Genomic DNA, 15,898 nt, shown 5'->3' with positions numbered 1-15,898 from the left:
CCATCTCCGAGGTTGGCCTGTTCGGCGACACCGTCGAGGACTTTGCCCAGCAGTTCTCGGCGGTGAAGCAGCAGATGGAGGACATACAACACATCCTGCCCCAGCACGGCTCAAGACCCCGCACCCCGTCTGATCGTTGCCAAGGGCGTCCTCCTGCAGCAACAACACCGGCTCCACCGCAGCCCCCCCATGGCCCGGCCCCGGCATGGAGCCCAATGCAGGAAGCAGATGCCACCCGTCTCACGGCCGGCCGCTAAGAACCCAAGGAAGGCTTCAAAACGCCCCTGAGATGGGCAACCCAGGGGCGAGGAGACCCGCTTCACTGGAGCTGGTGAGCAGATCACTCCATCCCCCAGTGGAGGGCCGGGAGGAGAATCTTTTGTTTCGTTTTCATTTAATTTCTCCGCATGTCAAAGAGGCTGCGGTACCCAAAAATTCAACAAAAGAGTGGTTTTCTTGTTCCCTGGGTCACATGTCCGGTGCGCACGGCCATCGTCACGACCACCATCCACCGTCCCATCTTTGCAGGTATGGCGCTCCAGCGGCAGACCCCCCGCCCCTGTGCACCCAGCTGTGGCACAAACACTCCCACACGGGATTGGTTCCGGTGGACTACGGGGACGAGACTCCTCCTCCCCCCTCCTCGGCCAATCTTATGGTGGGTAAGTGCTTCGATGCCAGGTAAGTGCTTCGATGTCCCTCAAATCCCCTCGACTTGGCACCTCGAGCTCCACCCCGCCACGAGGCCCCACCCGCCAGTACGTCCGATGTGATCATTCCCTTGGTCCCCCTCGCCCGGAGTTTGGGCGCGTGACTCGCGCTTTCCAACCCGTCGCGATGGCTGACCCGGACCTTCCGACTCGGCTACGCGATTCAGTTCGCCAGGCGCCCGCCTAGGTTCAGCGGCGTCCGCTTCACCTCGGTGAAGGGCGAGAACGCTGCTACCTTGCATGCGGAGATCGCTACCCTTCCGCGCAAGGGTGCGATAGAGCCTGTCCCTCCAGCCAAGATGAAGAAAGGGTTCTACAGCCCTTAATTCTATTCATTGAAGCTGAACTCATCCGCGAGTTCATTCACCTCATCTGCTGGATTCTACGGCACATTTCAGCGGCTTCTCCCCCTCTGCACCCGTGGAGTGCAGAGAACGCCTCTGGGCACTTCGGCAGAACAACAGTATATTCTGTATAATTAAGAGTATATTCTAAAAGAGTATATTTTCTTTCTAAAAGAGCGGCACACACGGAACATCTTTTTAAAGATTCCTTTCCGTTTGTGTGTTTTTCCTGGTTGCGGTCGTTATCTTTCCGCTTCTGATGGCCACGATCGCTGTCTTACGTGTCTTGGCACTGCCCACGTGGAGACATCGTTCGTGGATGGGTCTTGTCCTCATTGCGAGAACATGACCACGACCAATCCTGGACCTGAGAGTACTGAACCGGGCTTTGCACAGATTCCCGTTCAATATGCTGACGCAAAAACGCATTCTATTGAGCGTCCAGCATCAAGATTGGTTCGCAGCGGTAGACCTTAAGGATGTGTACTTCCACGTCTCAATTTTACCATGACACAGACCCTTCCTGCGGTTTGCCTTCGAAGGCCAGGCGTACCAGTACAAGGTCCTCCCCTTCGGCCTGTCCTTGTCCCCTCGTGTCTTCATGAAGGTCGCAGAGGCAGCCCTTACCCCGCTAAGGGACTGGGGCTTTGGGTCAACTGGGAAAAGAGCAAGCTCTCCCCGGTTCAGAGCATTTCTTTTCTCGGTTTGGAGTCGGACTCAGTCTCGATGACAGCGCGCCTCACGAACGAGCGCGCGCAGTCAGTGCTGAACTGTCTGAAGGCGTTCAGACGGAGGACAGCGGTTCCACTGAAACTGAAACCTGGGGCATATGGCATCCTCAGCGGCGGCCACACCGCTCGGGTTGATGCATATGAGACCGCTTCAACACTGGCTTCAGACTCGAGTCCTGAGATGGGCAAGGTGCCGCGGGACACATCGCGTGGCCATCACGCCAATCTGTCGCCGCCTCTTCAGTCCTTGGACCGACCTTGCATTTCTATGGGCAGGGGTTCCCCTAGAGCAGGTCTCCAGGCACATCGTGGTTAAAACAGAAGCCTCCAAGACGGGCTGGGCCACCGTATGCAACGGGCACACAGCCACCAGCTCCTGGACTGGCCCGCGGCTGCATTGGCACATCAACTGCCTAGAGTTGTTAGCAGTACTGCTCGCCCTGCGGAGGTTCTGGCCGTTGATCCAGGGCAAGCACGTGTTGGTCCAGACGGACAACACAGCGACGGTAGCGTACATCAACCGTCAAGGTGGTCTACGCTCCCGTTGCATGTCACAACTCGCCCGCCGTCTCCTCCTCTTGAGTCAGCAACGCCTCAAGTCGCTATGAGCCACTCACATCCCAGGCGACCTCAACACTGCAGCGGACCCGCTGTCACATCAGGTTACCCTCAGGGGAGAGTGGAGACTCCACCCTCAGGTGGTCCAGCTGATTTGGAGTCGATTCGGTCGAGCACAGATAGACCTGTTTGCTTCCTGGGAATCCTCCCACTGCCCGCTTTGGTACACCCTGACCGAGGCACCCCTCGGTATAGATGCGCTGGCACACAGCTGGCCCCCTGGATTACGCAAATACGCATTTTCCCCAGTGAGCCTACTTGAACAGACCCTGTGCAGGGTCAGAGAGGATGAGGAGCAGATCATCCTAGTAGCACCCTACTGGCCCACCCAGACGTGGTTCTCGGATCTCACCCTCCTCGCGACAGCCCCCCCCCCCGGTGAATTCCCCTGAGGAAGGACCTTCTTTCCACCCTGATGGTGTATGTAGCTGTTATTTCGGCTCATCATGATGCAGTAGATGGTAAGTACTTGGGGAAGCACGACTTGATCATCAGGTTCCTGGGAGGCACTAGGAGGTTGAATCCTCCAGACCACGCTTCATCCCCTCGTGGGACCTCTCTGTAGTCCTTCGGGGTCTACAGGGAGCTCCCTTTGAGCCCTTGGAGTCAGCTGAGCTTAAGGCACTCTCTTTGAAGACTGCCCTCCTGACTGCGCTCACTTCCATCAAAAGGATAGGGGACCTGCAGGCATTCTCTGTCAGCGAATCGTGCCTGGAGTTCGGTCTGGCTTACTCTCACGTGATCCTGAGACCCTGACCGGGCTATATGCCCAAGGTTCCCACGACCCCTTTTAGGGATCAGATTGTGAACCTGTAAGCGCTGCCCCAGGAGGAGGCAGACCCAGCCTTGGCGTTGCTGTGTCCGGTGCGAGCTTTACGCATCTATTTGGATCACGTGCAGAGCATTAGAAGCTCCGAGCAGCTCTTTGTCTGCTTTGGTGAACAGCGGAAAGGAAGTGCTGTCTCCAAACAGAGGATCTCCCACTATGTCATTGACGCCATCGCGATGGCATATCAGGCTCAGGACGTGCCACCCCCTGTGGGGTTACGAGCCCACTCTACCAGGAGTGTGTCGGCCTCCTGGGCCCTGGTCAGTGGCACCTCTTTGGCAGACTTCTGCAGAGCAGCGGGCTGGGCAACACCCAACACCTTTGCGAGGTTCTACAATCTCCGGGTTGAGCCAGTCTTGTCCCGTGTATTGGCAGGCACGAGCAGGTAAGTTATGGGACCAGTACGTGAGCTAATGAGACCCTGTACTGAGGTAGGTGCTCCACATGTGCTGGTTCCCCAAAGGCGACCCCATGTGATATCTTCCGCAAAATCGTTTCCCTGTTGGTAAACTGCATCTTTCTTGGGAAGAGGCCCCTCTGCCCACGGTCGCCATGCTCTGTAGAAACTCCTCCCCCTTCGGGTAGGACCTACCATGGGATCTCTCCACATGACATACTTCCGACAAGACTCGGTAAGACCATGTGACATATTCCACTCAAAATACCCCCCCCCCCCCTTTTTGGGGGAGTGTGGTCTCCGTGGTGTCTTCCCTTTGGGAGGGACACCCCCCGACGCAGACACTTATGACTCCCAGTCGGTTAACAAATTCCACTCTTTTTGGGGAGAAAAGAGAGGGAAAGGGGCCTCGGCTGGGCTAGCCTGTCCCTATCATTGGGCAGTCGACTTGTTCCTGAAGGACCGTTCGACATCATAAGAGCATTGGGGGAGGTTAATTGACGGCCTGGTGCGCTGGCTACGAGGCACACAGGGGTCTGCCCGTCACACACAGCCAGTTCACGTAACACAGTTCAGATAGTTGTGGCGTTTTGTATAGGGACCCCTAGTGTCACTACATCGACACAACGTCGAGTGAGTGACAGATAGGGAACGTCATGGTTACTTTCGTAACCTCCGTTCCCTGATGGAGGGAATGAGACATTGTGTCCCTCTTGCCACATCGCTGAACTACATGCTGAAATTACCGGGACCTGGTCTCGGCTCCTCAGCACAAAACCTGAATGAGTAGTTGCATACCAGCTCCTTTTATACCTGTATGTCTCATTGGCCTTTTTTCAAAAAAGCAGAGGTGTTTGGGGCTCCCAAGAGTGACCCCTAGTGTCACTACATCGACACAATGTCTCATTCCCTTCATCAGGGAATGGAGGTTACGAAAGTAACCATGACGATTCATCCACCGCTGTCCCGAAAGTATGTTCCTCCACAAAACAGGCTCCAGCCGCTAGGCGGAACCAACACAAAAAGAAACAAAACAGGCATCCTGGTTCCTCGGACAATAAAGTTTATATTTAACGAGTCGAGTTGACTCAGAGGCTACATAAGAAACATACCATGATTTCCTCATCCTATTTCCATATAAGTCTATGGCAGAAATAGTAAGAGTAGTATTGTAGCATGCTATCCCGAACTCAGCCTCTTTCTATACCTGTCTCTTCTTCCTTTTCTCTCAGCTTTTGCTGGATGCTGGAGCTAATGTGGAGGGCTCTCTGCAGGATGGGATGGAGAACTACACTGAGACGCCTTTGCAGTTAGCTTCAGCTGCAGGTAAGAAAGCTCACACTGCAGACTGGAAAAGAGTGTCACTTCCTTCTCCAGTTACCGAATTATCAGCCAGCAAAAGCTACAAGAGGTAACTCAGCATTTTGCTTGCTGTAGGGAACTTTGAACTGGTCAGTCTGCTTTTGGGGAGAGGAGCAGACCCAATGGTTGGGACCATGTACCGCAACGGCATCTCCACTGCACCACAAGGGGACATGAATTCCTACAGCCTGGCTGCAGCACACGGACACAGGTAACGCATTAGTACATTAGTCAAACGCAGACACTCACAGAGTCTCTTAATTTATTAATAAAACCTGCAAAACCTGTATCATCTTCTCTTGTGCTCTAGGAACGTGTTCTGCAAACTGCTGTCGCAGTCGGAAAAGGGAAAGGCGGATGTGCTGTCTCTACAGGAGATCTTGGCGGAGGGATCCGACACAGAAGAAAGGAATTCCCTAAAGATGGAAGCAACCCGCACAGGGAAGGCTAAACTCAAAGCTCTGAGAGAAGCTATGTATCATAGCTCTGAACATGGCTATGTTGACATCACGTTGGACATCAGAAGCCTAGGTGAGTAATGATACAGTATCTAATGTTATAAAATAATGCTACCTGAGTGGATTTCCATAGCTTATAACAGAAACAAAGTAGATGCAATCCTAAAGCCAAGCATCACTTTTATTATTGCTTATACTGAAGTATTAAAGAGGTAGCTCACCCAAAAATGAAAATTCTGTCATCATTTACTAAGCTTAATGTTGTTACAAACCAGTTCAACTTTCATTCTTCCTTGTAACACAAATAGATTTTCTGCAACATGACAGCCTTTGTCGCCTATCAGTTTCATTGCATCTTTTTTATTTTTTTTTTTACGTGCAATGGGAGTGAATGGTGACTGAGGCTGTCATTCTGCCTCTAACATTTCCTTTTGTGTAAACGATAGCAGAATTTTCATTTATTTGAATTAAGAATTTTTGAATAAATCTAGTTTATCCTATATGTACAATTGGTCAAAGGTGACTCAACAGAGCTTGCCTAATACTGAATAACTTATTAAAATAAAAAAAATATATATATATATATATTTTTTTGTGTATTAGGGGTGCCTTGGACATTGCACACCTGGCTGGAGTCCCTGCGAACTTGTTTCCTGCAGCACCGGAGGCCGCTGATCCAGGGTCTGCTGAAGGAGTTCAGCTCGATTGAAGAGGAGGAGTACACAGAGGAGCTCATAACACACGGTCTCCCACTAATGTTCCAGATTCTGCGTGCCAGCAAGGTGAACACACACATGCAAAACTGACTAGAACACATTTTTCATTATATTTATTCATTTGGAAGACACTTTCATCCAAACTCACTTGCAGGTAGATTCTAAGTATACATTTTATCGGAATGTGTGTTCCTTGGGAATTGATCCAATTTCACTAGCGTTGCTAGTGTAATGCTGTACCAGTACAAGAACATGCTGCGCAGGAGTTTTCTTCCGAGATAGGGATTTCTACGAGTTAGGGGCCGTTCACAAAGGATGTCCATTCTCATGTTACTTATGTTATGCCCATGTATTAATTGTTTTTATATATAAACATGCACTAGACGGACGTATTTGACCATTTCAACGCATCTCAACATTTTTCAGCATCTCGTGCCATGAGCACATTTTTAAGACGCTGAAGTTCATGTCGGAGCTGTGACCTTGTGGTCAGTGCAAGTGCCCCGCCATATTGAGCTGTGGTGCTTATGATGGGAGATCCAGGGTTTGAGTCTAGCCTAGCTAGAGGTCATGTTCCTATCACATTCCCCCTTCATGTCCTCTTGCTTTTCTTTCTCTCTACTACTGTGTCTATCAATACAATGAGGCAAACATTTTTTTATTTTTTTTTTACGTTTCACAAGACACCTGCATTCAGTTGCGCTGTGTATAACTTTTTTTAATGCAAGAACACCTCCTGTGTGAACAGCTCCTTACTTCTCCAAAAATCTGTAGAGTCTAGAACCTTAGGGTACACATCAGTTTATATGAACAGGAAGTGAAGGCAGAGCCTCGTGCATTTTGGATTGGGCAGCATGTGGACATCCTCCTCCAGTATTATGTAATAGCGAGCTTTGATTTGAAGGTAGTAGAAAGTATCCTTAGACCTGTGTGCACATACCTTCAGCACAGACTGTTGGACCTTGCTCACATATCCCAATCTACTTCTCCTACGGCTGATCAGACAGTGCAGGAATAAAAGATAAATGCAGACTTCCTTCCACTGGGGCATGGGGGCCTAGGTGTGTGTATGTGTGAGCATATTTGTAAAGGTTGATATATGGTAGAGTCAAGAACCTCACTCTGAGCCCTGCAGGGATGACTGACAGTTTCCGCTCACTGCTCAACCTTCACAAACAATGTGTGTCTGCTTGTTAGAACAAAAAGAGAGCGAGACAAAGGCAGAGGGATCGAGAGAGGGAGGAACTCGTAGCGTAGCACTGACAGCAGGTGATTTGTAGAGGCAGAGGCAGGCAGTGTGAGAAAAATGTCAAGTTGATGACAGTCCCTCAGAGAAGCTGATCGTTCAAACTGCAGAGAGAGTGATCCAACAGGGATTTAAGCATCTTCATGCACTTAGCGTATTCTGATCACAAAGTACTATTACGAAAAATGGCCTGTTTAGTACGTCCTAAGTGGAGAGACTGAATACTGTGATTTTGCTATGCAGACAATGCAAAATATGTGTGCACAAGCTCTCACACACGACAAGTGCACAGTTTGACTTGAGTGGGGTGGTTTGAAGCTGACTTTGTGTAACACATAAAATAAATTACAATAAATGATCAATTATACATTAAATTTAAAGTGAATGATGTGTACCAGATGTGCATGACTTTCTTTTTTGTGCTGAACACAAATTAGAAATTGTTTTTTAATTTTTTAGAAAAATATCTCATCTGTTTGTCCATTCAAAGCAAGTGAATGGTGACAGGAACTTTGAAGCTCCAAAAAGCACATAAAAGCAGCATACAAGTAATCCATTCAACTCCAGTGGTTAAATAAATGTCTTCAGAAAAGATATGATAGGTGTGAGTGAGAAACAGATCAATATTTAAGTCAGTTTTTACTATAAATTCTTCTCCCTGCCCAGTAGGTGGCGATATGCAAGAAGAATGCAAATTGCCAAAAACAAAAGAAGAACTCTTAGGAGAGAAGAGCACTTAGGATGGCTGATGAAAGTGGAGATTTATAGTAAAAAAGAACAAATGATATGTTCCTCACCCACACCTGTCATGTACTGTAGCTTCTGAAGACATGGATTTAAACACTACAGTCATATGGATTACTTTTATGCTGCCTTTATGTGCTTTTTGGAGCTTCAAAGTTCTGGTCACCATGGTTTGAATGGACCAGCAGAGCTGAGATACTAACAAGCTTCGTTTGTGTTCAGCAGAAGAAAGAAAGTCATACACATCTGGGATGGCATGAGTGTGAGTAAATTATGAGAGCATTTTCATTTTTGGGTGAACTATTCCTTTAAATAAATAATAATAAAATAAAAAAAATATTGAATTTTGAGGCACTGAGAATAAGTAGTTCTGTGTTCGAATCCCAGGCGAACATGCATTTTTTAATAAACAATTTTGCAGGGATGAATTTACTTGCATTTATTTGGTGATTTTAGTAACTTGTTCAACTTGAACTGTGTTGTACGGCGCTGTTAACATTAACACTTTTGGCCTCTAGGAGGTCATTCGCTCTCTGCACACGACCCTCACACATTTGTAGCACAGGCATTATAACACCCTCAAGAAAGGCAGAAACATGTTTTATATTGGTGTTTGATGAGTAGGGTCTTACCTGTTACTGTTTCTCATTCTCAGAATGAAGTGATTAGTCAGCAGCTGGCTGTAATATTTACTCAGTGCTACGGGCCGTACCCGGTCCCCAAACTCACAGAGATCAAGAGGAAACAGACATCAAGACTGGGTATGTACCATCAGACACTGCTTTTGCTGGAAAAATCCACACTAAAAATGTGTGAGTTCACATTGAAACACCTCTTTTTATGAAAGAAATGTCAAGTGAAAAATGTCATCTGTAGGTGGTTCTGCCATTTTAGTTTACAATTATTTTCCTATTCTGTGTTGAACAAATGTGTTTTACTTATTTTTTATGTAATACTTGTAACTTTGTTCAACCTCTGTGATATGTCTGTGTGTCAGATCCTCATTTTCTAAACAATAAGGAGATGTCAGATGTGACCTTCCTGGTGGAGGGAAAGCCATTCTACGCTCACAAAGTTTTGCTCTTCACCGCCTCCAACAGGTATGTCAGTGTTCTGCATCCAACCGAAAGGACACACTGGTCAATTATGAAAAGTGGCTGATGTTTAACTTGAATGTTACAATTTGTTTACAATTTATGTACAATTACAATTGATAATTAATGACACAGATATGAGGGTTAAGAACAGGTTATTTTTTTTCTTAATTAATCTTTGGGTTGAATGAACTTTTACTGTATTTGTTAATGTCTTAACATCTCCTGTTTTTCCCCAAGGTTTAAATTGCTTCTAGCAAACAGACCAGCTGCGGAGAACACCTGTATCGAAATCAGCCATGTCAAATACAATGTATTTCAGGTACTGCCTGGCGGCTCTGCTAATGCTCTGAGAAAAGAAGATACAAGAGTGGCTTGCTATTTTTAATCAACTTTTATTGAGAGGGAAAGAAGAGCTCGTCATTCTATTTTGTACTCTGTTGTTTTAAAATGTATATTCATTTACAGCTGGTGATGCAGTATCTGTACTGTGGTGGAACAGATGCACTTCACATTAGAAACACAGAGGTTATGGATGTAAGTATTATTAATTATTAAAATATTATTATTATTTAATTATGTAATACAATATAGCACATACAGTATTTCTCTTGTAGAGGATTGTTGAAACATTAAGCCATGAGAGGCAGTGAGTTACAGTGATTTGTACCACAGTTCAGAGCTGCTGTTAATCATGACAAAGCTATAACCATGGTAAAATTACTGTAATGCACAGACTCTTGTGGCTAATTGGGTCAATTTTGCCATTTCCATTTCAAAAAGGTGATTTTTAAAGTACATTTCTGTAAGATTTTAAACCTTCTATCAGACATAGAATGTTTTTAGGGCCACTTCCACACTAATACGTTTTCATTTGAAAATGCATAGGACCTACATTTCACTACGTTTACATCTGTCATCCACACTAGAACGCCGTTTTCCTCCACTGAAAATATTCCGAAAACGCTTTCCATTACTGCATACTTTGGAAAACAATGACCTTAGTAAACTTAAAACGGAGGTTTCAAACTTAAATGGATTAGTGTGGACGTGGCCTAAGTGTTAATAATTTGCACTGTGCCATCTCAAGCTAAATTTAAAAACAATTATATAAATGGGATATACTGTAGACATGCCTTTTGCCATTTTACAGTTAATTTAGCCATTACTAGATTCATGCTCAAGGTGATGACACTGAAAGGTGTTTTATTAGAAAGGGAATGTAATGCTGATATTTCTACAAATACATACTTTTTAATTATAACTTGTTTTCAGTACAAAATGATGGTAACAGTGATAACAATAGACTGTAAGATCATCCTCTATGACAAACCTAATTAAATATGAGATAAAGAGTTAAAAAAAAAAAAAAAGAGTAGATACTTGCTTGTACTTGTAAAGTTCACATCCTGAGAGCATAATGATGTAAGTATGACACTTTTTTTTTTTTTAATCATTTATGAAATTGTACATTATTTTAAATAGGGGAAGTTGTGATGGTAACATGGTTATTTATTTTTAATCAATTTGTGCATATTTGCTAATACCCAAGGAGAAGTTGGAAACAGGGCTGAGGACAGGCCAAAAACATCCTCATAAAGAAAGACAATGAAAAAATGTGTGTTAAGAAATTGCCTATAATAACATTGTGTTTGCATCAGCTATTTATTAAGTCATTGTTCACTTCTTAATGAGGGACACAAAAGTCACAGATTTAGCAAATTACCTTATTGCATTTCTGAAACAGCAGCAACAGTAAAAGACACCAATACTCTATAAATAATTACATTTATTAATAATAACAATGAATAATTATTTGATTTAGTAATATAATTCATTAGCCTTACTGTACATCATAACTTAGCAAATTAGTTGCATTAATGTAGAATTGAGTTAATGTGATCACAGGTGTGCATACTGTACATCCAGTGATGGGCAGATACTACAGATTACTGAAATGTAATCAGGTACTGATTACAAATTACATGACATAAAATGCAATCAGACACGTAATCTCTTAGATTACATTTTGGGGTAATCTAATTTGATTACTTTTTATTATTTTTGGATTACTTTCAACCGAATTCTGCATGGTTTAATTGTTTGAGTGGTGCTTAGGTCAACAAATTTAAATAGATGATTGCAAATGTAAAAATATGAAGGACGTTTTAATTTCATTTCATGTTTTCCCCCGTGATGCTGACATAGGTCTAGACCCTCCATCAATGACAGACTCAAATATGTTTGAGTTTAACAGGCATTTCTAATTGGAGTTTTTAAAATTATGGTCAGGTTCCCAGGGGACGTTAACACAAATGTGGTCATACAATTTTAACATTTTACAAAAGCCATCCACATGTAGTAAAAGATCAGACCAGATATATTTGTGAATCAGCGTCACAAAAAGGTCTCAGAGTCATCAATACACCAAAAGTGCATTCATATACATTTTTGAAGCCAACTACAAAAGCAATTTAAGAAATTAACTAATCTTAATATGAAATGAGGTGTATTTGTGCATTTTGATACGTTTGATGGACAAAACCCTTCCAAAGACATTGTGACACGTGGTTATATTACACAGAGTGATCATTCAAATAATAATTGATTTTTTTTTTGAGTTGGTTAGATTTACGATGTAAAGTAAAAAAAAAAAACATGCAAACATTCCTCTAAATGCTTCTTTAGATTTGACATAGAATCCTTTGCGGTTGACAGGATATTAACTTTTGGAAGGCAGAGTTTACATTGCACAGTGATGTTTTTGCCCCGTGTTTCCTTAAAAATGAAATGATCTCTATAGATCCAGTGGTTAAATTCTGAGGTAGATTTCTCCATCTTCACCTGACTAGCTAGTAGCAAGTATCAGTTCTGAGTGCAATACTCACAATCCTCCCCCTCTCTTCCGAAAACACTCGAAGACTTACCGAACGTATATCAGTGGTGTGCTGATTTAGAATGAAAAATGTAAAAGATTGAAAAAAGAGAGTGATTAGGATGATCAATAAATTATTATCAATTTACTGTCGTTGCCTCGTTAATATGTAATCAAGTAATCTATAAAAGTAACTGTAATCCGATTATGTGTATTTTAATCCAATTACAAGTACTTTTGTAATCTGATTACATAATTCAGATTGCATGTAATCCATTACTACCCAGCACTGTGTATATATATTATTTTACAATGACTTTGAACAAGGCTCATCCAATCAGATTTTACAGCTGGAAATATTTGTATAAAATTATTATATTGAGGTTTATTTCCTTTGGTGTTAAGGACCCTTTCTCTGGTTCTGTCTCCTCTTTGCCAGCTCCTTTCGGCATCAAAGTTCTTCCAACTGGAAGCCTTACAGAGACACTGTGAGATCATCTGCGCCAAGAACATCAACACTGAAACCTGTGTGGAGATTTACAACCATGCTAAAGTAAGAGCAGTTCATATATGTTGGCTATCATTCCATCATGTTTATCTTTCCATGTGATATGTGTATGAAGTGCTCATTCCTCGTTTCACTATTAGTTCCTGGAGGCACCTGAGCTGTCTGCCTACATCGAGGGCTACTTTCTGAAGAACATGGCAGTTCTTATAGAGCTGGAGCCATTTAAACAATTGCTCTATAACACCCCGGTGGAGAACTGCTGCCCCGACGTTTTGCATGACTTGGAGAAGACATTGTCCACACGCATTCGGTCCATTCACCTGTCCTCTTCTAAGGGATCCATCGTCTAAAACTGTCTCTGGACCACATCAAAGCATGCAGCGATCCCAAATATGCACTCCCTCCAGGACTCTAGCAGTGCAGTCTAAATGTGTTCATTTAGTGGCAGTAGCAGTGCACTTGTACTGTAGTTCCTCAGCTGAGTGTACACTTCATCTAGGACTGTTGTGATTTCTTCTCAAATGCTGGCCAGTTCACATGACCTGTTATTTAGAGTATAGCCATAAAGGAAACAATGCCATTTTATATTTCATATCAAAACTGAATAATACCTGTGACAGAACATGGTGATGCTAGATGCAGTACCCGTACTAATTTCTTGGAATATTGTAATTCCAGTACTAATTCTAAAGCAGTATGGAGAAATACAGCAGCAGTGTATAGACCCATAAGTGGCACTGTTACTTTGTATGGAAATCTGGTGAGGAAAGGATCTAAAGCAGTGGTTCTCAACTAGTGGGTTATGACACAAACTTGGGTCACAGATCTGTACTGATAGGGTCACGGACAGCAATGTCTAAATGCCAATAATAAAATGCAACTAGTCAAATAATCATGCATATTTAGGATAGGAAAATAAATAGGCTCATAAACTTTTAAAAGGGAGGAGAAAACTCTTCCAGTATCATTAAATATGGGTTCACTTGCAACAAGGAGAGACATGATTTGTGCCGACCACAATATAGTTAGTGTGGTGAATTACTGGCTTTCAAGATGGCTTTTCGAGTAAATTTAGAATATTTATTTATTTATTTAAGATATTTTTTTATTATTAATAATATTAATACATTTCAGTGTTGGATTTTTAGGAAATGTTTGTTTACTTTTGTGCAATAAACAATTCTGGTATTGTGTTGTGTCACTACTTAATGTCCAATGTAAAATCTGGGTCCTGAAGCAAAACCAGTTGAGAACCATTGCTCTACAGCAAGCAGGGCACACACTTTTGGTAGAGTACAACATGACTTGGGGGTGCGAGGAGTTGTGTATGTACTGTATGTATATATATATATAAAACAACTTTCAGTTATTGTCTGCACTGGTTATAGATGTTCCTAGATTTGCTTCCTAGATTTGTATTTTCAAGCATTCGCACAGAAATCATGTAACAGTTGTACAGATATTGCTCCTATTATGAGCAACCATATGTTTAGAAGGGAAGGCAGAGAATGTGGCTGCCAATGTAAATATAAATTTGCAATCTGTCACATGGAGTCACTGATCTCCGACTGTAAGTAGATGTAAATAAAACTGACATCATAAGACTTTCATTGAGAACTCACAATAATGTACAATGTAAGTGTTCTTGAAGTCTTAACTGTTGTAAATGTAGATGAGTATGCAACTATTTTCATGCTTGGGTTTTGTCATGTCTTGCAATGACTTTACACTTTTATGTGTGTGTGGGGGGGGTCTATTTTGTCAGAGAAAGTGAATTATTATCAGCATGGAGTGGCATAAATGTAGCTGTGAATACCTAGGAGAAATGACTGATTCAGAATGTGCCTCCAATATGTTCTGATGTGCTGTGTCTCTAATGACATTTGTGTAAAGTCACTCTGTGACTAAATCAATGTTCTTTATAAAGATTACTACAAAATACTCATGCTTTTTGTCTTTTTTTGACAGGCTTGTGGTCCATGAGTTTTGTTTGTTTGTTTTTATTGAAGGAGTCTAAGGAATCGTGATGCTGTTTGCTGATTTTAATGCCGTTGGCTGATTCTGCAGTCTTTTCTCTTGCTTTCCGGGAAATAATTTTTGTGTGTTTACAGTAAGTGTTAAGTGTGTTTAAGTTGCTTGTGGTGTGTACTTTATAAAGGTTTGATCTCAGCAAACCAGACAATGTTTACGGGCAGAACAGATGCGGTGGATTGAGAGGGGCAGGCAAGGAGGGAAGCATGAAGAGGTGCTATGAAGAGGCAGGGATACATGAGTCTGAAAAGTGCAAAGAAAATAAGATTTAGGAACAGGAGAAGCATTGCCCTCCAATGGTTATAGGTCTGGGCTACTGACGCAAAGTTTTCAAGTTCAAAGTTCAGGGGTGGTCTGTGATCTTGACATCCCACACTATTGATCTAAACCCCAGATTGATCTAGGAACTGACTCTCCAATTAGAGTAAGTTACTTGGCAAGCACAGTGACCCTAAAAATGTTTTTGAACAATTAAGCTACACATACAAATGTACAAATGTCATTGCATTAGATTAAATATCAAACCAACTTCCATTTAAGTAAAATAGCACAAGCACACTTTTTATGCAAAATATTTCACAAAAGTTTGCCTGGTTTTCATTTTGGAACAGTGTATACACAATATCACAGATACAAAACAAACAAACAAACAAAAACACCTTTGTTGAACTACACCTGCTAAGACATGTGAACCTGAGGGATCATACATCCATTAAACAACCCTGGGGCCAAAAGGTTAAAAGTAATTGCAAAAATTGCTAAGAAAAGTAAAGTTAGTTCTAATTAGTGGTCTGCTTTACTTTATACTTAATTGTCCACTGACCTGGAAATTTTTCTTTGGCTTTTAACAAGAGTACACAGACAAAGAAGGAATAAAAACACACAGTAATCACACACAAGAACTACATAATGATCACAGTTACATAAACAAATAAAAATGAACAAAACTACCATTACACTCCTCCATTAAACAATCTGATGGCAATGGGTGCAAACTAATTTTTATAAACCTTTAAATAATATGGAACCCTATACTGCCTTTCAGACAGGAGCATTACAAATTCAGAATAAAATGGATGTGTGGAATCAGATGTAATAGTTCTTGCACTTCTGAGCACTACATTCTGATACAGACTGTTCAACTGAAGCTGTTGCTTCCCAATTATTTTTCCTGCCATTCTTACAATTCTAGAATGTAGAAAACTTATCTTTCCTCCTCAGTCCCAGATTCCCAT

General features: G+C 42.7%; 1 protein-coding gene across 1 annotated transcript in view; it reads left to right on the top strand.

Moving 5' to 3' along the window:
• Positions 1-14,573, top strand: part of LOC127417369 (ankyrin repeat and BTB/POZ domain-containing protein 3-B-like) — a 111,056-nt gene extending 96,483 nt beyond the window's left edge. The window contains exons 8-17 of the mRNA XM_051657365.1: positions 4,862-4,955; positions 5,067-5,202; positions 5,302-5,522; positions 6,053-6,231; positions 8,811-8,916; positions 9,153-9,255; positions 9,490-9,571; positions 9,718-9,786; positions 12,564-12,677; positions 12,773-14,573. Coding sequence (XP_051513325.1) covers positions 4,862-4,955; positions 5,067-5,202; positions 5,302-5,522; positions 6,053-6,231; positions 8,811-8,916; positions 9,153-9,255; positions 9,490-9,571; positions 9,718-9,786; positions 12,564-12,677; positions 12,773-12,982 — 1,314 coding nt within the window. The 3' untranslated portion in view covers positions 12,983-14,573. The remainder of the gene's footprint in view (positions 1-4,861; positions 4,956-5,066; positions 5,203-5,301; positions 5,523-6,052; positions 6,232-8,810; positions 8,917-9,152; positions 9,256-9,489; positions 9,572-9,717; positions 9,787-12,563; positions 12,678-12,772) is intronic.
• The last annotated feature ends 1,325 nt before the right edge of the window (positions 14,574-15,898 follow it).

The sequence above is a fragment of the Myxocyprinus asiaticus genome, chromosome 26 (genome assembly GCF_019703515.2).
Source record: "Myxocyprinus asiaticus isolate MX2 ecotype Aquarium Trade chromosome 26, UBuf_Myxa_2, whole genome shotgun sequence".
NCBI lineage: Eukaryota > Metazoa > Chordata > Actinopteri > Cypriniformes > Catostomidae > Myxocyprinus > Myxocyprinus asiaticus.
This window is presented reverse-complemented; position numbering and strand designations above follow the sequence as displayed.